The sequence below is a fragment of the Stegostoma tigrinum genome, chromosome 1 (assembly GCF_030684315.1).
Source record: "Stegostoma tigrinum isolate sSteTig4 chromosome 1, sSteTig4.hap1, whole genome shotgun sequence".
NCBI lineage: Eukaryota > Metazoa > Chordata > Chondrichthyes > Orectolobiformes > Stegostomatidae > Stegostoma > Stegostoma tigrinum.
The window spans coordinates 119918006-119942285 of NC_081354.1; the positions used below are offsets into that span (position 1 = coordinate 119918006).

General features: G+C 40.5%; 1 protein-coding gene across 2 annotated transcripts in view; it reads right to left on the reverse strand.

Annotated features, from left to right (window-relative positions):
• The window catches only part of ipo11 (importin 11), a 417913-nt gene that overhangs the window by 264530 nt on the left and 129103 nt on the right, over nt 1–24280 (reverse strand). For both annotated transcript variants that reach the window (XM_048538184.1, XM_048538176.1), the window contains exons 14-16: nt 23351–23398; nt 22994–23099; nt 9579–9705 (exon numbers count right to left, since the gene is read on the reverse strand). In XM_048538184.1, the coding sequence (XP_048394141.1) occupies nt 9579–9705; nt 22994–23099; nt 23351–23398 (281 nt within the window). The remainder of the gene's footprint in view (nt 1–9578; nt 9706–22993; nt 23100–23350; nt 23399–24280) is intronic.

Genomic DNA, 24280 nt, shown 5'->3' on the forward strand with positions numbered 1-24280 from the left:
AATCATCAAGGTAATGTTTGATCACGAGCTGGACAAGAATAATTAGGATTGAACAACAGTTGCTAACGATGTTCACATCCCACAAACAAAAATGAAGTCTAAAGTCACCGAAAATATCCCAGAGACATGCTACTTGAAATCATGCAGATGGAGAGTCCTTGGGTTTATGTCAGTGGGATTGCTATTGACTGCATTAGCAGGAAGATTCTCAGATTTTAGATTATTGAATGGAACTACAGGAGTTTGTGTGCACAGATATGACCCAGTAGAAAGGATGGAGGTTCAAAATGAACAAATGTGTGTTCTAGTAAGAATTTGTGGTTGGCAATTTGTAGTGCAGATAGATCATAATCTTAATGTATAGTCATACACAGGCAGCAACATGAAATATTGAAGTCAATGGAGAAAAATGGAAAGGATAATTGATTATTCACAGCACTTGTCAATGGATGGCTCAGAAGCACAATAAGTGGACACGCAAGACTGACTAAAGGAAAAATGCAGTCATGTAAAAATTAAAAAGAAAAGGAAACTGCTTGTCCCATACAACTTCAAATTCTTGGTTTCTCGTGCAAGATGTATTGGATTGAAAAATGCTGTATCCTTGAGGTGTAAAATCAACTTACTGAATTCTGATCATATTGAATATTTAATAAGTAAAGTTCACTCAATTAAAAATTTACATTTTGCTTAAATAAACAGCTTTTCTCGATGACATAAATACCTCAGGATTTCTAACCTGATTTAGAGATGTGTTCATTCATGTTGAATTATTTTGTTATGAAGTCAAGAGCAAATCTTTCCACTTTACTTTCACTTTAGCACCATTCAGTAAGAATACCAAATGAAAGGATCCTTGGGAAGTTGAGCAAATATTCCAAAACAGTTTGTTTCAGATTTAGACTAATTTAGACAATTCAAGATTAAAAGGTCAGTTTTATTTAAAAGTCAATAAAACATAATTAAAAGGATTTTGGGTAACCCAAAATGGAAGACAGGAAAAATTTGTGGTTGTAAGAGCTGCTCTTTCTTTTTGAAGAAGGCACAAAACTCCAAAAGCTTGTGTTTTCAAATAAAGCTGTGTACTATAGCTTTGTGTCATGTAATTTCTGACCTTGTCGATGCCAGTCCAACAAACGGTACATCTACATCAAGGGTACTTTCAGTGTTGGAGCTGATATCTTGAATGGTTGTTGCACTGTTTTGGAACTTCAGAGGAAAAAAGATCAAAACAACAGCACCTTATAAAAGGAGGAAGGGAGGCAAAGGCAGTAACCACATGGTGAGAAGTGAATCAAGGGAGAAAGAAACCTGAAGTGTTGGCTGTACCAGCTGTGAACCATCACAGCTACTGCCTCTGCTGTTTGATCTCAAGTACCTCTGGACACCAGACTTCATCCAAGCAAAATAAACAAACAGCTAAATTCACAGATGACCTTGGACAAACCTGTGGGGAGAGATTACAGCAAGGGAGCAGCTAAGTGGTTAGTTCTTTTTTAAAATCTACAAAAGTGAGTAAAGTGATTTTTTTTTCTGATTATACATAGTTATTGAGATCTGTCTCTTGATTGAACTTTGTACAACAAAGGTGCTAAACTAGCCTGGAGCAGTACTTTTACAGCAGTAAGACCATGCTTTTTTCTGGGTATGTCGGATGTGGAAGATTAGGGTGAGTTTCTATGCTATTAATGATTATGTCTGAGGGAAATGTGCTTGGTTGCAAATCCTATTGGACTGCATGGATCCGTTGGAGCAGTAGTTAGAGGTAATGAGGAATTTACAGGAGTTGGCGGTGTGATGAATGGCAGTTGTAGGAAGGGAGAGACTGGTCAGGTAGATGGGTGACCTCCAGGAAAGGAGGGAGGGGGATGCAAGTAGTGTAGGGGTCTCCTGTGGCTATTCCCATCTCAAACGAGTATGCTGTTTTGGAAAACGTAGGGGATGATGGAATCTCAGGGCAATGTAGCACTGACAATTAAATTATCTTGAACTTGTGCTCCCATTTTACTGCTTGATCAATAGAACCAATCCATCCTATTTATGTCAACATAGTGTGGAATATCTCAATACAGCCACTTCTCTACTCTGATGAAAAGCCTCCAAACTGTCCAACAGCTTTAACTGCAATTAAACAGAAATGTTAGGAAAGAATATTCATTTTAAATGGCTAACTTAGGAAATGTGTTCCCAAGTGACAGATAAATCTTATGCACCAACAGTTAAGCTACTGGATAACAATCAGGAGTCAGAACTAGATATGATTTGCCAGCCTTCCAAATCAACAAACACTAATGCAGGTGTATTTCACCCGAAATGACAATGGCTAACATGACAGAAACTGAACAAATGGCATGGTAAGACCCATTAAGAGAATAATAGGTTTCACATGATATTTCCACAATATAGGAGGACTTGTCAAGACTTTGAATAAATGTACCTCACCATTACATATTCTGGGCAACAGAGATTGGTATTTATCAGTCCAATGATGCAAAATTATGTTCCATTTGCACGCTGAATACGAGACACCAATCGCTTAAAGTAGTTGCAGGATGCGGCAGGCAAACAAATGTAAATATACTATCTAGAGACCAGATTCACAATGGGAAAATAATTTTGTTCAAGAAATCTTTCCTTATTTCACTAATAGGATCAGTGTAAGAGAATGAGAGGAGAAACTAGTTCATGTCACATTTATGAAATTAAAAATAACTTTAATATCAACAGTACACAGAAAATCAATAACCCCTAATAAAGATGTTTGAGGTATCAGCATGGAGAAATCATTTGAGCTCATTAAGCCCGATATATTAATTGTGAAACATCACAAAAAAGTCAAGCTAGGAAAAGGTATTCACGCATCTCCTCAAGCAAGGTTAACTCTGCCTTCACCTTTTTTATTAAGTTCTGAAATTTGCAGATGGCTTAACCTGTAAATATGTCAAGTTTAAAAAACTGATTTCCTTATGATTGATAGCCAAACTGATTTAAGACAAGGTAGCTTATGATTGCTTCAAAAGGCTGTCAGACAGTGTATCCCTTTGTGCACACAGAAAAGTACACAGTACTCAACATGTTATTCAGAGAAAATTAAAGCATGGCAATCAGAGTACAGAAACAAGGCATTTCATCCAACACATCCATGTCAATCACAAAAGCTTCCTCCCAGCCTTCATCTAACTCAAGCAAAATATTCTATTCCTTTTTCCCTCATGTTTATCTAGTTTCCTCAAAGACGTGTTACTCGCATCAGCTGTGCCTTGTGACTGTGAGTTCCATTTTCCAACTACTTTCCAAATAAAGAAAAAAAAACAGAAATTGCTGGAGAATCTCAGCAGGTCTAGTGGCATCTGTGGCAAGAAAGCAGAGATTCCATTTCAAGTCCAATGATTCTTGATTGCCTATTATATATCGGCCATTATCTTATATTCATGGACCTCCAAGTCTGATCTTGCCCACAACTGAAATTGGCTTTCCCACATGGACACTGGCAAATGCTTTCAAAATCTTAAAAAAGTTCAATCAAGTAGTTTTTTTGAAAGAAGTCCCAGCTATTCAACTTTTTATGATAGATTAAACTTTTGGTTTCTGGTACAATTCTGATATCTAATTTCAGATACTTCTATGCTTCTCAAAGTATCCATTCATGAAATATGGGCATAACTGGTTAGGACAACATTAATTACCCAACACTATTTGCCCCAACAAGGAGATGAATGAACACCGAAGTGCTATTAAGAAATTCAGGATTTTGACCTAGCCTCAGCGAGTTCTGAGTCAGGAGGGCGAGTTGTTTAGAAGAGAATGTGTAGGTGTTTATTTTTCCCCATGCACCTGTTTCCCTTGTCCTTCTAGATGGTAGGCATTGAGGGTTTGGAGGTGTTGTCCAAGGAGTTTATAAGTTTATTGCGATTAATTTTGTAGATAGTACAAAATGCTGCCAATGTCTGCTCGTTGTGGCAAAGAGATGAATATTGAATGTGGTACATGGCGTCCAAACCAAGCTGGGTCATTTTGTTCTGGATGAAAACAAGGCTCCAGATTGCATTTATGGAGCCAAATGGAAAGATCACCCTCATATTACTGTTTTGAGTCTTGAAGATGGAGGACAGACACTGGGAGACTGGAAGTGAATTATTCGCCATAGAATTCCCAGCTTCTGACTTGGTCTCATAGCTACAGTATTTATATGACTGGTTCAAGGTCAGTCTCTGACACCTGTAAATCCAAGTATGTTGACAGCAAGGTATTCAGTGATAGTAATGACATTGAATATTAATAGGCAATGATTAGGTTATTTCCTGTTAGAGATGATCATTGCCTGGCAGTTGTTTGCCATGAATGTTAAATGCAAATTATCAAACCAACTCTGGATGTTGCCCAAGTTTTGTTGTATATGGTGACGGACTGCTTCAGTGTCTGAACATTAACAAAACTAGTGCTGAACTTTGTGCTATCAAAGAACATCTCCACTCCTAACCTTTTGATAGTGCGAACGTCACTAATGAAGCAAGTGAAAATGGTTGGGTCAAGACATTACTCTGAAGAACTTCTGCTGTAATGTACTGGGGCTAGGATAATTAACCAGGGCCAGATGACCCATCCTCTGGCCTGCCTTGCCCCCGTAAGCCATATGCCCCCTGAACGAACACAGCAGTAATGCCCCTTACTTGAGCACAGGGGCCCAGGCCTAGTCACTGGACCATGCTTATTCTTCCTCATCACCTGCCCCAAGTTCTGTTGTTAACTGCCAAAAGTTACAGCTATCCTCCACTCTCTCAGGTATTACTCCAATCAGTGCAGAGTTTTTCCCTTAATTCTCAACGATTCCAGCGTTAAGAGTGCTCCTTCATGCCATACTTGGTCATTTGCAGTGCCATGTAGTCACAGGCAGTCACTCTCACTGTACCTCTGGAATTCTAACCTTTTGTCCATGTTTGATCCAATGCCATATTGAGGTCAGGAGCTGAGTGGCCCTGGCGGAACCCAAGTTCTGCTCCACATTCCCCTCCAACCCCACCACACCTGGCACCTTCCTCTGCAACTGCAGGAAGTGCTACACTTGCCCCCACACCTCCTCTCTCACTCCCATCCCAGGCCCCAAGATGACTTTCCATATTAAGCAGGATGTTTATCTGCACATCTGCCAATGTGGTATACTGTATCTACTGCACCCGGTGTGGCTTCCTCTACATTGGGGAAACCAAGCGGAGGCTTGGGGACTGCACTGCAGAACACCTCCACTCAGTTTGCAATAAACAACTGCACTTCCCAGTTGCGAACCGTTTTAACTCCCCCTCCCATTCCTTAGACGACATGTCCATCATGGGCCTCCTGCAGTGCCACAACGATGCCACCCAAAGGTTGCAGGAACAGCAACTCATATTCCGCTTGGGAACCCTGCTGCCCAACGGTATCAATGTGAACTTCACAAGCTTCAAAATCTCCCCTTCCCCCACTGCATTCCAAAACCAGTCCAGCTCGTCCCCACCTCTAACCTGTTCTTCCTCTCACCTATCCCCTCCTCCCGCCTCAAGCCGTACCTCCATTTCCCACTGACTAACCTCATCCCACCTCCTTGACCTGTCCGTCCTCCCCGGACTGACCTATCCCCTCCCCATCTATACTCTCCTCTCCACCTATCTTCTCCTCTATCCATCTTCGGTCCACCTCCCACTCTCTCCCTATTTATTTCAGAACCCTCTCCGATGAAGGGTCTAGGCCCAAAACGTCAGCTTTTGTGCTCCTAAGATGCTGCTTGGCCTGCTGTGTTCATCCAGCTTCACTCTTTGGTATCTTGGATTCTCCAGCATCTGCAGTTCCCATTATGTTCTGTCAGTGAGCAGGTTATTACATTTCAAATGTCAGTTGATAACAATATTGATGACGCCTTCTATAATTTTGATGCTGTTCAAGCGTAAAGTAGTAATTGGCTGAGTTGGAAACTCCTACTCTTTTTCTGCAGACAGGATACAACTGAGCATTTTCCATATGTTTGGATAGAGACCAATGTATCTACATGGGAACAGCATGGCATAGGTGCATGTAGTCCAGAGCACAAGGCTTTAGTAGTGTTGTCAGAATGTAATCAGGATCCATAGTCTTTATAGTATCCAATGTCCTCAGTTGTTCCATGATAACACATGGACTAAATCAAACTTAACAACTGGCATCTGAATATGCTGGGGACTGCTGGAGGAGGTTCAGCTAGATCATCCACTCACCGTTTCTCTTTAGAGATGTTGCAAGTACTTCAGACTTGACTTTGTGCTGATGTGCTGAGCTCCCCAAAGTATATTTTTTACTTACACAAAACTTACTGTCTCAGCCTCGTCAAATGTTTCTCCCCCCACAAATGCCTTGCTATATTATCTTTAATAATAGCTTTGACATATTCCATATTGTAGCTTAACATCTATAATTTCTTCTTTCTGTCTACCGCCATTTTTAAATAGAAGCTTTGATCACTATTTTCCAAATTCAATGAAACCTTGTGTGAATCTGCTGAATTTTGGAAAATTCAAACCAATGCATCAACTATCTATTAGCTACTTTCTCAACCACCCTGCCCCAAGAACCAAGGATGAATTCCTGGACCTGGGAACTTGTGAGCCCCAACACTTTGTAATTTTTTGGAGTTTATCCTTCCCTTCCATTTTCAGACATACAGCTAATTCTTGGAATTTACTTGTGTACTTGATAGAAAACTGAAGCAAAATACCTGTTCCATTCATCTGCTGTATCTTTACTTTCCACGATTAATTTCCCAACTTACTTTTTACAGGATCAATATTCACTATGTTAACTCTACTCTAAATATCTACAGAAACTTTTTTTAAATTTCTAGATCCCTTTCTCATATTATAACTTTTCTCATTAAATTTTTAGACAATTTTCCTTTCTGTAAATATTCTGTCTGATAATATATGTCTATACAAATTAGGCAGTGGAAAAAAGGGGACAGGGTCCCTTGAGACTGCTCAGCCATTTGATACGAACACAGCTGATGGAATGCTCCACATTCCCGTCAATTCGATAAAATCTTGATAAACAAGGGGATGAAAGGTTATGTACTTCTTCCTTTAAAACAGTTCAAGGATTCCAAGGATTCATGACCAGCTGAGAAAAAACATATCATTTGTCTTAAATTCTGATCTGCCACCCACGTTTGTACAATCACATCTTTAACATTTGATGCTGCCTTGAAATTATTCATTTAACCACTCATGTTAGGCTTAGAACTTTCTTCTTTTGTAAACTTTTGTGTATTCTATAACTTTAAATGCTTCTCCCTGCATCTCCACTGACCAATCTCTGAATCTCATTTGCCAGTTTTTGTTGGCTAGTTCTGTCTTCTTACTCACATACGTGCCCTTATCTAACTTAAAATCACTCATCTTGGATCCACTCTTTTTTTTTAAATCAAGGAGGATGAATTTTACACTCACTTTATGATCCAAGTTACCACTGTGCTTTGACTAGGTCATTAACTAATCCTATCTCATTGCACAATAGCAGACCTGGTATCTCAAAAAACCCCAAATAGGCTCTTCTAAGAAACTATCCTGAAAGCAATTTATGAACAACTCCTCCAGTTAACTTTGTTCTTCTCTTTTTTTCCAGATGATATACATATTAAAATACCACCCGATTATTGTCATTCCTGTGTGACAAATTACCCAACTGCCCACCACCATTTCATACTTCATATTCATCCTACCTTGTGGTTACAGTTAAGCAGCATAATTACCACTCCCACAAGTGAATTCTTGACTGGGCAAGTTTTTCAACTGCGCTTTGCAGTAAAGAATTCTTTTTCAATTGTAGGTAAAACAAAATCAAAAGGCAGGAGTATAAAATTCTGCCAAAAAAATAGTCACCGTCATTTCTCTTCACGGCCTAAACTACTTCTATGTTCTGGTTTCCCAAACTTAGGCCATCCTTCTCTATTGTGCTAATATCATGGTTAATAAGCCGTTGTTCCACTTTTCCTAGCGTCTAAGTCTCCAGTAACCTTCAAAATTCAGGTCACAATCTGTGTCATCCTGCAGCCAAATCTCTGTTCTGACCTTTAGTTTGTTGTTACTTATGTCTATTTGCGATACCCATTCAGTGGTTTTGTTTCAAATATTACGTATGCTAAGATGAACAGCCTTATTTTTATTCATTGTCTAACCCTAGATGCCCTTGAGAAGGTAGTGGCAAGCTGCCTTCTTGACCCATTGCAGTCCATGTGCTGTAGGTAGACCCACCATGCCCTTAACAGCATCAGCACAATTTAATGTTTATGCTAAAGTTCTTGCTGACGATAGCATGAAACCAAGTAAGTAAAAAATCTACCTGAAGACTAAACATCCTCACCTCAAAGGTGAGGCACTATCAATTGAACATACTGATCAACGAAATAAGCTTGCTGTCTCATGGTAACGTTTTGGCAAAATGTGGGAGTGCAAAAAAATGTTACATGCTTTCAAAATGATGTTGAATCACCACTTAATTTTCTGAAACATAGTTCATAGATTTTACTGGGTGACACATTTAAAAAGGCTAAATAAATTTAGCCTTAGTTTGTGAGGTGAAAACTGCAATATTTCAGAAGTACGGAGCTTTGTTAAAAAATGTTTAGCTGTTAACTGGGATCTATGCTCTGCAGAAAATGTTAATATACTTCCAACATTGTACTGTAGTAATGGATTGCCAACTGCTATAATTCAAAAGCTACAAATTATGAACAGGATTCCATATATTTATCAAGACATAAACTAACCGTAGGCATGCAAAATCCATGCCAATGTGACTTTTGGTCAACAAAATCGATGTCAAGTCAACAGAAGTGGATTGACACTGCGGGTGACTATTTTTTGACTGAATTTTATACTCCTGTTTTTTGATTTTGCTTTTTTACAATTCCTCATCTCAAAGTGCAGTTGAAACACTTGTCCAGTTTGCTGTAAACTAGGACTTCCTTCATTTACTTGCATCAGGAACAGATACAGAAGACACTTAAAAGAGGAGCCTGACTTGTCATTGAGACTCCAAAATCAAGCTAAGATTTTGCAAATTCTACATTTGTGTAACAAACTCAACCTATGTACTGAGGCATGAGCAACACTTTTGTTTTTATTTCCATTCCAAGCAATACATTGCTTGTGCCTCCAAAAAAATACACAAGTAAAACAGGTATTCATCCGAAGCATTAAACAAATTCATCATTAATTATCCGGCAGCCCAATCTTTGACCTCTATGGAAAAGACAACTGTGCGCAGCATAAACAGTCCCCCAATTCAACGTCACTAATTTTGTACTAGAGACTAAACCTTTCTTCAATTTTATCTTGGGACGCATGGTCAGATGAGACGTGGATCATCAGTGAGAAACTCAACAATCTCAAAATCCGCTGGCTTAGTGTATAATTTCACATCAAACGAAGCTGACACGCATCATGTTCCCAAATTTAATCACCACCAAAAAAACAGGCCAGTATGTTAGCCACAGCTACATACGACAAATGTAAGATCGTCAAAGAAGTTAAACATAGACTGCATTGTGGAAATATAGACTGTATCTGAAAACGTACCACACGGTCTTGGTCTTGCATGAGATTAAGGATAGCCTCGTACAACATTGGTCTTAATTCTGATTTAAATTTTACTGAGATCCATTGACCAATCAACCAAATCACTCTCCGCCGAATAAGTTTGTATCTGTACATTTAAAACAAAAGACAATTACATATTAGTAGCCTACTAAAAATGTTGTCCTCAAACAAATGACTAAATCATAAAAAACCCTGCAAAGCTTTCAGATTAATTTAGTTACTGCTATAGTGCTTTGCCATCTCTATTTCTAGAAGACTGGAATGAATTTTTTGAAAATGGTTCATCGTGAATTATTATTATTGCTGGAAAACTTGGGTTCTAAACTGAAGGCATAACATACATCATTGAACCATATAAAACAGATGAGACCATTCAGTCCATTAAGTCTGTACCATCACAAATACAATACTACTTATACTAGGCCCATTGACCTGAATGTGATGACACATCCAAGGGCTCATCCAAGTTTTTTTTAATAGCTTTCCCACCACAAATACCCTCGCAGGCAATGTATTCCAAACACTCAACACCTTCTGTGTGAAAATATTTTTCCTTAAATACCCTTTAAACTTCATGCTTCTCACTTAAAAATTATGTCTCCTTGGTACCGACCCTGCAACAAAGAAGATTAGCTGCTTTCTATTCATCCTCTACATGCCCCTCACCATATACAACTCTAACAATGTCCCCTCAACCTCTCTGCTCAAAAGACAACAGCCTGAGCATGTCCAGTTTCTCTTCATAGTTGAATTGCTCCACCCCAGGCAACATCCTGATGAATCTCCTTTGGGCTTTCTCCAGCACAACCGCATCCTTTTTGTAGCGTTGTGACCTGAACCCCACACAATACTCCAACTGTGGCACTGTACAGTTCTAAAATAGAGTCCATGCTCTTTCAATCTCTGCCATGATTGATAAAGGCATGCATCCCAAATGTCTCAACTACTCATTAACCTGCCTGGCCACCTTTCAGAAATCCGTGGGCGAGCACCCAAAGGTCCAATTACTTATTACCTTGTCTTGCTCCTTCTTCCAAAGTGTATTACCTCACATAATTCAGGTTAAATTCTATCTGCCACTGATCTGGTCAAATGGACAGATGAGTTTATATCTTCCTGTAAACTAATATTTTGTGTCATCTGCAAATTTATTTATCATCCCTCCCACATTTTTATCTACACATAAAGATATTATTAAATTGGAGAGGGTTTAGAAAAGATTCAGAAAAGATTCAGAAGGATTTTGCTGGGATTGGATGGTTTGAATTATAAGGAGAGGCTGTATTGGCTGGAACTTTTTTTTAAACAAGAAGTGGAGGTGATTTAGGGGTGACCTTATAGGAGGTCTATAAAATCATGGGAGGGTGGCATTGATAAGGTGAATAACATGGTCTTTTCCCTAGGGTAGGGGAATTCAAAACTATAGCACAATTTAAAGATGAAAGAGAAAGACTAAGAAGTGATCTGCGGGGCAACATTTCCACACAGGTTCGTACGTGGAATAAACTGCCAGAGGAAGAAGTGGTAGATGCAGGTGCAGTTACAATACTTAAAAGACATTTGGGCAGGTATATAAGTGGAAACGGTTAGAGGGATATAGGCCAAATGCAAGCAAGCGGGACGAGTTTAGTTTGGGAAATTTGGACAGCATGGATGAATCGGACCGAAGGATCTATTTCTGTGCTTTATGAGTCTATTACTACATTAATGAATATCACAAACAATAAAGGGACCCAGCACTGATCCCTGTGGTTCACCACTGCACACAAACAAACAATCTCTCATCGCTAAGCCAATTTTGGATCCATCTTGCCAAGTCACCTCGGCTCCTATGAGTTTTGGACTTCTTTATCAGTTTCCCACATGGGACCCTGTCAAAGGCTTTGCTGAAATCCATAAAAACTACATCAACTACTTCATTAAATCATCTGGTCATCTCCTTGAAGAATTCCACTAGATTTGTAAGAACTCCACCTGTCAAAGCCATGCTGACTATCCCTGAGTAAACCTTAAATCTCTAAATGGAGATTAATTTTCTACTTCACTATTTTCTCCAATTGTTTGTTTACCACTTATGTTAAATTCATAGGTACATATATCCTGGTCTATCTCTACCACCCTTCTTGTGAAGATTAACCGCTGTCCTGGTCAATCTGGTCAAGAACTTTACAGTCCATTTTCTCAAATTCTGTACTTGCATTCTTCTTCTCCTGAGCAAAAACAGAAGTGAAGTACTCTTCTTAAACAATCTCCTGATGTCCTCTGGCTTCATACACACTGTCTCCTTGCTTCCTAATATGCACTAACATTTCTCTGGTTCAGCAAGAACTGCAGATGTTGGAGTCAGAGATAACACAGTATGGGCTTCAAGGAACACAGCAGGCCAGGCAGCATTTGAGGAGCAGGAAAGTTGACATTTCAGGTTGGGACCCTTCTTCAGAAATGAGAAGGGGGAAGGGAATTCAGAAATAGAGACGAGGGGTAGAGACGCTGGGGAAGGTAGGTGGATAGTGATAGATGAACACAAGTAGTGAGTGGTAGGGATTGGTCAGTGGAATGAGTGGGGCAGACAGGTGGGAGAGAAGATGGACAGGTTGTGTCAGGTCAAGGACACAGGGTTGAGAGGGAGGGTTGTATATGGGGTGAGGCCAGTGGTGGGGAGATTTTAAAACTGGTGAATTCCATGTTTAGGCCATCAAGATGTAGGGTCCCAAGGCAGAATATGAGGTTTTGCTCCTCCAGTTTGTGGGTGGTGTCACTGTGGCACGGAGGAGGCGCAAGATGAACGTATCACCCAGGGAATGGGAGAGGGAGTCAAAATCACAGGGGGAGATGCGTTTTTGTCTGCTATTCTGTTTGTTTCCTTTTATAGATGTTGTGCCGACCTGTCATACCGATCTCAAGCCCATCTAATCTACACTATTCCATGTACATCCATATGCTTATCCAACAACGACTTACATGTACCTAAAGTTGGCGAATCTACAACCATTGCAGGCAAAGCTTTCCATTCCCTTACTACTCTGAGTAAGGGAATGGAACACTTTGGGTACACTTAAGTCGTCATTGGATAAGCATATGGACGTACATGGAATAGTGCAGGTTAGTTGGACTTCAGATCGGTATGACAGGTCGGCACAACATCGAGGGCCAAATGGCCTGTACTGTGCTGTAATGTTCTATGTTCTATATCCTGTGATGTAGTCTTGGAACAGGTGGCAGATATCCATGTGGTCAGTTTGATCTTTAATTTAGTCCAGTACTGCCTCTTGGCCTCTCTGATGGCCTTGCAGATGTCCTATCTGGACTTCTTGTAAAGGTCTGAGCTGTCCAAACTGAATGCCTGGTCTTCAGTAGGCTGTGGATTTCCCAGTTCAGTCATGGTTTCCGGATTGACATCTTTGGCACGGAGTCCTCTACGCACTTGCTAACGAAGTCTACGACAGTGGTGAAGTGCTTGCCTAGGGTGGCCCCTGAATTCTTGAATATGGATTGATTCCAAGCAGCCCTGCAGAAGTTCTTCTGCTGCCTCAGACAAGCAATGTACTACTTTCAGTGCTGAGTCTTCATGTTTCAACTTCTGCTTGTAAGCTGGGAGGAGCAACACAGTATTGTGATCTGACTTTCAAAAGTATAGAGTGGGTATGGAGCGGTAGGCATCCTTGACAGTTGTGTAGCAATGGTCAAGCATGTTTGACCCTTGCAGGGGCAGGAGATGTGTTGATGGTATCTTGTTGCACTCTCTTGGCCTGGTTAAAGTCGCTGGCTACAATGAATAAAGCTTCAGGGAATTGCATCTCAAGTGTATATGTAGCGGTTCGACTGAACAGTCTGTTTCCGAGCTGCATAGCTCTGTCTCAATGACCCAGCCTCAACAGCCCTCTGTATTAAAGAATTCCACAGATTCACAACACTCTGAGTGAAGAAGTTCCACCTCATCTCTTAAATGTGTGAGCCCTTATTGACACTACTCACTTCTAAGTCTTGGTTCAGCCATAGCAAAGTATCTCCCTGACACTGGATTAGAAGTTTGTGAAAAGGCTATTTCAGCTGTAACTAAGTGTTCTGGTTCAATTACAATGCTCTCAATCATCTTCACATTGATGACAGTGAAAAATAAGGATCCAAGAAGGAAGCAGTCATTTGCAGGAGTGAATAGAGGAATTAGAGAATGTGTTCATATTGAACTGTGGAATTATTTGTTAGATCACCACAAAATGAACAAAAGCCTCAAGATTCAGAGATTAATCCTAGTACATATGCAAATTTTTACAATTCATTCTCTCATTTTGTTGAAGAAATCCAGGAACGTTTTTATGAAATTGAACTCAAAAGCAAAAGAAAATCTGTTTGGTGTAGTTTACAAGTGTGCGGATAAAAAAAAAATTGAAAATAAGAAGCCACTGATGGTAATTCACTTAATATTGATGAAACACGTTTCCAAGAGTCAAGCTTTGAGTAGCATCTTTTATTCCTTTGATGGACACACTTAAAAACAACTTGAAGAAAACATATTCAAGAATGCTGCAAACAACTTTTCACTTTTTTAGTTTGTTTCGATACCTTAGATAAACAACTGTGTGAAGTTATAAAGCATCTAATGAAAGATTAGCCCATGTTGCTGGAGAAATAAAGAAATTTCAAAGTTCCATCCAGGATAATTATTCAAACGAAAGGACACTTTACCATCTGTATCAAGCCATCATCCAAGATAAGATTCATTTGGCTTTCCTTGATGTAAAAGCAAGATTGCAATGTTTGATCTTTCATTGCCCTGCTTGGATTCTGCTATTCTTTCAACACTTACGCCAATAAATGTATCACAAACTAACTAGCTTCTCCTCATGATAAGGTTATTCTGCCGATGGATATACAGGTATTCACCTTTCTTTCAATTCTGCTGCAATCATCCCTTTTAAAAATGAACAAATCCTTAACTCCTCTATGCTTTTAAACTACCACATCTTCGCATCACATTCCTGTCCAAAGATGAGAAGCAGACTGTACCATTAAAAATGTATTTTCTTTCCTCCACTCCACATTTAAAATCTCTACAGTCAGGTATCCACGTTTCTGAAGTACCAAAACAGCCAAATACAAATTAATACATCGCTTTAGCTGGCCTGTTAGATTTGTAGATAGCAAGATACAATGGGCTACAAATAAAAACCTGGGATGATGATCTTTTTCTATTCCAAGGAAGAGCTAGGTAAGTAAAATTACTGATCAGACACATCAGGGCAAGTCTGAATTTAATGCTTCCCTTTGCAGTATGGACTTACCCCATGTGTTAATGCAAATTCAATATTTTAAGGTAAACTTTATAAAAAGTGTAAAATGGTCAATTGCGTGTCCAAGGTACTCACATATATAATGCATTCCTAGAGGTCTACTACATAAACATTCCTTGAAATCATTCATGACACAAATTCCTATGAATGGTGATCCATGCAGAAAAGACCACACAGGCACATTTCCAGACAGCTATGATTTTTTTTTGTCACACTGGAATCTTTCTGAATACAAATATACTTATCAGTTGTCCTAATTTTCTTTAAGCTCACTGAAACTCAGGCTGACTCAGATTTCTAAAACGGAGTTCAGAAATGATTTTTAAAAAGAAGAAAGAGGGACAGAAGTGCAGAAAGCTGGAAAGCTCGTAGCCAGAATTTTAAATTTATTATGGTGGAATACTAATTCTCATTGTAAGTCGATGAAAAGGACAAAGGGAGAAGCAGATGAAAATATGATACAGGCAGCTAGCTTTTCAGATAAGTGAAGAGCTAATATAAGAAGCGAAGCAGGGAAAAGAGGGCCCCTGAAGAATGAAGTTTTAGAGGTCACAAAGGCTTAGGAGTAAAGACTTCAGCAGCAGTGGTGTTATAGGATGGGCAGATGTGGTCTTGAACAGCTGAATGACCTTCTTCGGTGTTAAAATGACTCAGAGTCATAGACAAATACAGCGTGGAAACAGGCCTTTCAGTCCAAACTGGTCCATGCTTACCACAGTGCCCACTCAGCTAGTTCCAAATACCCACATTCGGTCCAAATTCCTCAAATCCTGCCCCTCCACGTACCTATCCAATTTTTTTTTTTAAGTGTTGCTATAATACCTGCCTCAACCACTTTCTACAGTAGCCCATTCCATATACCACTCTGTGTGGTGACAAAGTTGCCCCTCAGATCCTTCTGATCTCTGTTCCCCTTTCACCTTAAACTAATGCACCTCTAGTTTTCAATTCCTGACCCCTGGGAAAAAGACGATATGCGTTCATCCTATCTATGCTCCTCATGATTTTATACACCTCAATAAGGTCACATCTCATCATCCTATATTCCAAGGAATAAAGTCCTATCCTTGCCAACTTCTCCTTGTAACTACCAGTCCTGGGCAACATCTTTGTAAATATTCTTTGCACACTTTTCAGCTTAACTATGTCTTTCCTCCAACAGGGTGACCATAAGTGTACACAATACTCCAAGTATGGCCTCACCAACAACTTGTACAACTGTAACATAATGTCTCAATCCCATACTCAATACCACGACCAATAAAGGCCAACATACTAAATACCTTCTTCACCACCTGTGATGCTGCTTCCAATGAGCTATGCACTAGCACTCCTAGGTCCCGTTATTCCACACACTCCTTGGGACCTTACCATTTACTGGGTAAGGCCTACCTTAGTTGGACTTTCCAACGTGCAACATCTCACACTTGAATTGCAATTTACAATCCTCAGCCCACTTTCCCACCTGATAAAGTTCCCTCTGTAATTTATGATAACCTTCCTCACAATCAACAATTTTGTATCATCTGCAAACTTACCAATCATGCTTTGTACATTCATGCCCAGATCATTTATGTAAATAATAAACAAACAACAAAGGTCCCAACACTGACCTCTGTGGCACACCACTTGTCACAGGCCTCCAGTCCGAGAAACATCCTTCAACCATCACCTTCTGCTTCCTAGCTCAGAACCAATTTTGAATCAAATAAGCTAACTTTCCCTGGATCCCACGCCACCTAATCTTCACGACGAGCCCTCAATGTGCAACCTTGTCAAAGGCCTTACTAGAGTCCATATCGACAACATCCAATGCCCTACCCTCATCCATCTTCTTGGTTACCTCTTCGAAAATCTCAAAAGTATTTGCCACACATGACTTACTGCCCACGAATCCATGCTCGCTACCCCTGATCAGACCTAGACTATCTGAAGGATTTAGGGCCGAAACGTCAGCTTTTGCGCTCCTGAGATGCTGCTTGGCCTGCTGTCTTCATCCAGCTCCACACTTTGTTATCCTAGACTATCCAAATGTTGGTTGATCCTGTCCCTCAGTATCCTCTCCAGTAACTTGCCTACCAATGACGTCAGGCTCACTGACCTTCAGGTCCCTGGCTAGTCTTTGCTACCCTTCTTAAACAATGGAACAACATTAATGACCCTCCAATCTTCTGGAAATTCACCAGTGGCTAGAGATGAAGCAAGAAATTCCACAAGGGCCTCTGCAATTTCTTCCCTGGTCTCCCACAACATCTGAGGATGGACTTGATCAGGCCCAGGGGATTTATCCACCTTAATGTACTTTAAGGCTGCAAACACCTCCTCTCTGGTAATATGTATGTGGTCCAAAACATTCCCACTTGTTTCCCTTATTTCCTTAGCATCGATGATTCGCTCCTCAGTAAACATTGAGGAGAAGTATTGATTAAAAATCCCGCCCATCTCCTGTGGCTCCACATAGTGACGGCCATGCTGCCTTTTAAAGGGGGTCAATTTGCTCCCTAGCCACCTTTTTATTCTGAAAATAGCTAAAGAATCTCTTGGGGTTATCTTTAACCTTATCTGTCAGATCCATCTCATAGCCTCCTTTTGCTCTTCTGATTTCCCTTTTAAGTGTGCACCTACACTTTTTATTGTCATGTAGGAATTCACTTGAGCCCGACACCTTAATCCCAATGTATCCGCCTTCTTTTTCCTGACAAAAGCCTCAATATCCCTCGTCAGCCAGGGATAGCTAAACCTGCCAGCTTTTCCCTTCACCCTAACAGGGACAATACTGTCCCTGGACTCTTGATAGCACACTTTTAAAAGCCTCCCATTTGCCAGTTGTTCCACTCCTTCAAACAGATTCACCTAAATCGACCACTGCTAGATCCTGACTGAAGGCTCCAAAACTGGCCCTGCCCCAGTTTTGCACCTTAACATGTGGACCTATCCTATCTTTTTCTATAACTATTTTAAAACTAAGAGTTATGGTCAGCGGACCCAAAGTGCTCTCTGACTGACACTTCAGTCACTTATCTGACCTTGGTTCCTAAGAGGAGGTTTAGTGTTGCACCCTCCTGAGAAGAGCCCTTTACACATTGATTTAGGAAATATTCATGGGCATATTTGACAAATTCCATCGCTTTCTGGCCTTTTACACTCTGGGTTGCCCAGTCAATACACAGGAATTTAAAAACTGTGTGAATTTAGGGTCTACTTGTACACTTTTATTGATGGCCTCCTTAGTGGAGAACCAGGCCTCTAGGAACTCCCATGCTTGTCTCTGCTCTGGCCTGTCCTAGGATTCTGGTGTTGTCCAAATCAAACTGTGGCTTTCCTTATCTGTGTGAATGGAGAGGAGTGAGTACTGAATACTGAGGATCACACGGACAAGGAGGACCACCAGTTGGATTGGGGCAACACCAGGATCCTAGGACAGGCCAAACAGAGACAAGCAAGGTAATTCATGGAGGCCTGGTTTTCCACCAAAAAGGTTATCAACAGACATACAGAGCTAGACCCTATAGATACACCACTGCAAAGGAAAACTGGAAATCGGGTGATTAAATCTAATGGACCTCAGAGTTTAAATAGCAGGCTGGAAAACACAATGCACTTCATTGGAGGCTGCACTGACGATGTTACCCAGCAGGGTAATGAAACTTCTGCGAACTCAGCGAGCCAACCAACCACAGCATCCACAATTCGAGCTACAGATCCACTGAAGAACCTTAGGAACCAATACTACTTTATTATTCCCACAGGTGTTTGCATCTACTCCTCTAGTACCCACTGGCTATTTGGGGATCTATAATACAGTCCCAACAGAGTGACCATCCGCTTCTTGTTTCTAAGTTATAACCATATGGCATCATTTGATGACCCCTTAAGAATATCCTCTCTAAGTATTGTTGTTGTGCCCTCCCTTATCAAAAGAGCCACTACCCCTCCTCGCTTTCTTGTACTTCTATCATGCTTGAGGCTTCTGCATCCTGGAACATTGAGCTGCCAGTCCTGCCCTTCTCTCAGCCATGTCTCTGTAATGGCTATAACATTCCAGTCCCCAGAGCCAATCCATGCTCTGAGCTCATCTGCCTTATCAGTCAGGCCTCATGCATTGATGCAAATTCACTTTAAACCAGATTTCTTTTCCTTTCCTTTACTGTGCCTCTAGCTAACCTAAATAGTAAACCTGCTCTCGATGGCTATTGTATCTTTCCTGGACTTTTCAATGGCCGCTCTGTTATTCAGAGTTCCACCTCCCACTGCTAAAGTAGTTTAAATCTTCTCAGCTAACACAAGCAAATCTTCCCCACGAGGATATTGGGCCCCCTCTGGTTCGAGTGCAACCCGTTCCTCCTGTACAGGTCACCTCTACCCCAGAAGAGAGCCCAATGATCCAAGAACTGAAAACCCTGTACCCTACACTAGCTCCTCAGCCATGCATTCATCTGGCCTATCTTTCTAATTCTATCTTCACTGGCATGTGGCAATGGGAACAATCCAGAAATCACTACAATTGAGCTCCTGCTTTTTAACTTCTTACGGAACTCCCTAAACTCATTTCACATGGTCCCATCCCTTTGTCTACCTATGTCATTTGTACTGATGTGAACAATGACCTCTGGCTGTTCACCGTCCCCCTTCAGAATGTTCTGCAACTGCTCAGACATTCTTGACTCTGGCCCCCAGGAGGCAACACACCATCCTGGTCTCTCTTCTGTGGCCATGGAATCTCTTGTCGATATCACTCCGTCTGACTGCATCCTTTCTCCTTGAGCCTCAGAGCCAGTCACAGTGCCACTGACCTGACTGCTGCTGCTAGCCTGAAAGGTTGAAGTTCTTTCTCGGACTGGAGCCTGTGACTTTGACACAGATGATGCAGAAATGGAAATAGGCAGTATTGGATAAATGAGGTTTCATAAAACCAACCAAACAGAGGAATGAATCCAATGGCAGGAATCCGAGTTTATGCTCAGGGAGGCTTGGTGCTAGGACTGGAATACATGCATACCACTACTCCTTGCATAATGCTGTCACAACATAGCCAAAATCCTACAGTCAGTCTGCACATGCGTGCAACAGTAGACTGGAGGATGAACTGCACAGGATAAAGTAAGTAGTGGAATGTCTCTTTCAAATGAAGTGACAGTTCTTTTGGGACACTGAAAGCAATATTGGCCAACCGAATGGTATGCTGGGAAAAGAGGCCATCTGAACAGGGTGCTGGGAATGGATCAGGCCTGACAGACAGGTGTGCAAACTGGTTACTGTGATTAATTACATTGCATAGGTGTTAATGAAACAGAGGAACTGAGATATTAAGCCAGGAAGCTTGCAGCATTCACTGTCAAATTGAATCAAGGCAACCAGAAATGCAAGTCATTCACCCTGATTGTCTATCAACAACCCATTCAATAGACAATGCTGCAAGATTTTTGGTCGAACGAAAGATCCGAGTTTTAGTAAGGCTGTTTTGGAGACAGCTAGGCTAAGGTTCGCTCAAACAATACGAAAAATTACAATATCCAATAATGCTTTTTGTAACACCCTCCCTGAGATAGAAACTGAATTTAAATTATGCTAATTGCATTGTTACATCAAACTGCTGCTAAGCCACTGTACTCTGAAATCATCTGGATAACTAGTTAAAAGAAGCCACTCAAATAGAGGAGTCTCATACACACTCTGGCAAACATCAGGACCAAGGAGCAGGAACTTTGGGAGCAGACATTATAGCCTCAACTCCAATTCGACCACTTATAATCAGAGTAGTCCATATTTTCCAATATCTTTCTCTCAAAGCAGATTTTCAACTAGTGCGTGGGCAAAAGCATTCAAGAATTGTAAGGTTGCTTGGGGTATTAGAGGGAAAGGCTGGTTTTGTAATGTTGTATATGTGTATACATGTGTTTCAATGATAATAAGCCATGTCTCATGGTAAATCATGTCTCATTGTTAGTGTAAAATGAGTTTTGCTAAGTAAGCAAGTTGATCAGACCACATGAAAGCAAAGCACACAAGAATATAACCTTAAATCATGATATGTAAAGTCAATCATTGAAGCACTGAAAAATCCTTTCAAAAACAAATAATTTGTACACATACTAAAATGTGATCTTTTAGTGTTCCCGTAGTGGTCACTAATTTTAAATATGATAAAATTGTTGTTCATAGACTGTCATATGAAGTTTGCTCCATGGGAGCACGTCTTGAACTTCAATGCGTCATCTTAGCAATATGGTCCATTTCATCTTGTTGATTCCATGTACCAACTTATAAACTGGGCACAACCCTGAACATTGATTTCTAAGCTGAAAAACTGAAGGCAACTCACAATAAAAATTTAGTTCTAAATATATATTTATTAGCTGAAAAATGAAGCATTGATTTTTGGACCAAATATCAGCCTAAACATGTATTATACCACCAAAGATGAGGATCAACTTATTTTCTGTGATCTAGAGTAAATTAGAAGCACATGGCATATAGTTCACTTTCCCAAGGCCAAAGCTGAACATAAATGTAGTTTTAAATATTTGGTGTTGCAACAAGATCATTGGAAATAGTTTTTGACACTTCAATTAAAGTGAAGCATTAAGATAATATAACTGAAAAAAATGATGGATGATTATCATACTAAACATGGTTTTTTGTTTGTCATCATCTCTCTACTGATAAAATTTCACAACATAAATAACAATATTTTACCAGTTGAGCAAAACTGTTAACATGCAGATCTGCTTTTAGAAGAATCAGCACATTCCCAACACATTTTTAGGGTAGCAATCCAATTGTGTCAGTTAAGACAGATTCCAATAATATGTGTTTAATATTCATAGCTTAGACCATTCATTGTCCAAACTGAGAAAGATAATGCTGAAATGGAATGGATTAATACGAGAGAAGAAAATGGAACTCAAATGATCCCAAATAGGCGTTTAGTAAATGCAAAGACAGAATACAAAACTAAAGAACATTGTATGAATACTTTGATATCCCTCTGACATGTTTCTAAACACCTAACCACAAGATTCTTAATTTATTTTCTAAGGTTTTAGAGTGGATTTGTAGCTCGGGTTGTGGGTGGAGGTTCGTTGGCTCAATGAGCTGATTCATTGTTGTTCTGCAGACGTTTCATTCCCCTGCTGGGTAACATCACCAGTACAGCCTCCAATGAAGTGCTGTTGTGTTTTCCCACCTGGTTTTTAAACTGAAGTCGACTGAGCTGGATTACCTCACTTCCAGTTTTCCTTCGCAGTGCAGGGTATATGGGTTCAAGTTTTAGGTGTTTGTTAATGGCTTTTCTCATGCAGTACCAGGCTTCAAGGAATTCCCATGCCTGTCTCTGCTTTGTTTGTCACAGCTGAATTGGTGGGTCTCCTTATCCATATTGATACAGATGAGTGAGTATTGGTTGAATCTTTTTGTAGCCAATTGGTGTTCGTGTGCCCTTGTTGTTAATTTCCTTCCTGTTTGTCCGATAGTGTTTGTCAGCATCTCTGCAGGGAATCTTCATATATGACATTGGTCCTGTCCAGAGTGGGTAGTGGGTCTTTGGTTCGGGTGAGCAGTTGTCACAGGTTGATGTGGTTTTGTGTGCCACTCTTGATGTCCAGCGGTCATAGGAGTCTTATGTTAGTTCTGATGTGTTTCTCATGTAAGGTAGCATGAGGTGTGTGTCAGGACATGTTGTATCTTCCTCGTGTTGTTCGTCCAGGCATCTTCTGACCCAGTTTTTTGGATATCCATTATGTTTGAAAGTCTGGAAGAGGTACTCTTCTTCTCGGCATAAAAGAAGACAACACCAAGATCCTGGGACAAGCAAAGCAGAGACAGGTACGGGAGTTCCTAGAAGCCAGGTACTCCACAAAGAAAGCCATCAAAAAACACACAGATCTCATCCCCATAAACATTCCACTGTGAAGGAAACCGGAAGTGAGGTAATCCAGCTCAACAGGCTCCACAGTTTAAAAACCAGGCGGGAAAACACAATGGCGCTTCATCGGAAGCTGCCCTCATGATGTTACCCAGCAGGGTAATGAAACGTCTGCAGAACAACAATGAACCAACTCGGCAAGCCAACCATCTAAATTTATTTAAACAACAATAGCTTACCTTATGTGAGTAACCTGTAACTCAGCCAGTAATTGGTTATTAAACCACTGGTCGAAATCCACACTATCAAAAAGTTCGTAGGCTGCCAATCCAACTGCATTGTACACTAATAAGAAAAATGAAGTATCAACAATATAAACTAATTTTACAATATATTTCATTTATTAACATTAATATAAAATGCAGAGTTTGTTTTCTACTTCTACAGGAACTCATTACACACCATTCTCAAATTACCTCATGCTCAAATCAATGCAACCACCAAAATAAAACATTAATAAATAATGAAAATCAATAACACTGATGTAACTACAATACTTGACTGAGCTGGAAAAAGTGCTGCAAACCGTAACATACCAGCATCTTTGATCACTAGTTCAACAGTATTATCGATATCAGACGGTCCTGTAAAATAACAAGGACATGATTTCTAAATATGGAGTCACAGGCAGACAGCATAGAAATAGGCCCTTTCAGACGTGTCCAGACATCCCAAGTCCAATCCTCCCTCTTATGCCCGCCTCCTTGGCCTGACACAACCTGTCCATCATCTTCCCAATCTATCTGCCCTAACCTTCACGCCGACGAATCCCCACTATCCGTTATCTGCATCCAACCTATCACCGACCCATCTACCTTACCCTAGCCCCACACATCCTCCCTCCTGCCTCTTTTACCTAACATAACTTGTCCATCTTCTCTCCCACCTATCTGTCCCCCTCATCCCACTGACCAAGCCCCACCACTCCCTACCTGCTGTCACCTATCACCGTCCCACCAACCTTCCCCAGCCCCACCCCTCCTCTCTCTATTTATTTCCCAGTTCCCTTCCCTCTCCTCATTTCTGAAGAAGTGTCCTGACCTGAAATATCAACTTTCCTGCTCCTCTGATGTTGCCTGGCCTGCTGTGTTCCTCCAGCTCCACACTGTTATCTTGATTGGGAAATATGTTTTTGCACCTTCATTGTAGCTGTGACAATACACTGATACTCGTTCCCGATGATACCGTAGAAATACCTACGTCAGACTTATACCACAATCACACCACATTGTGACCCAGCATAACATTCTCAAGGACAATTAGAAAGAAGCACAAAGCTCTGGCCCTGCCATTAACACACTTATCCCTTGAACAAATCAAGAAAAAAATAATTGAAATTCTACTAATATGCTATTAGTTTGTGGTAATTATTTTGCTACACCCTTGGATATCATATATAATTAACATACATTAAAAAAGTCCATACAGAAAAATATCCCAACAATTTTGTAAAACAAACAGAAAAT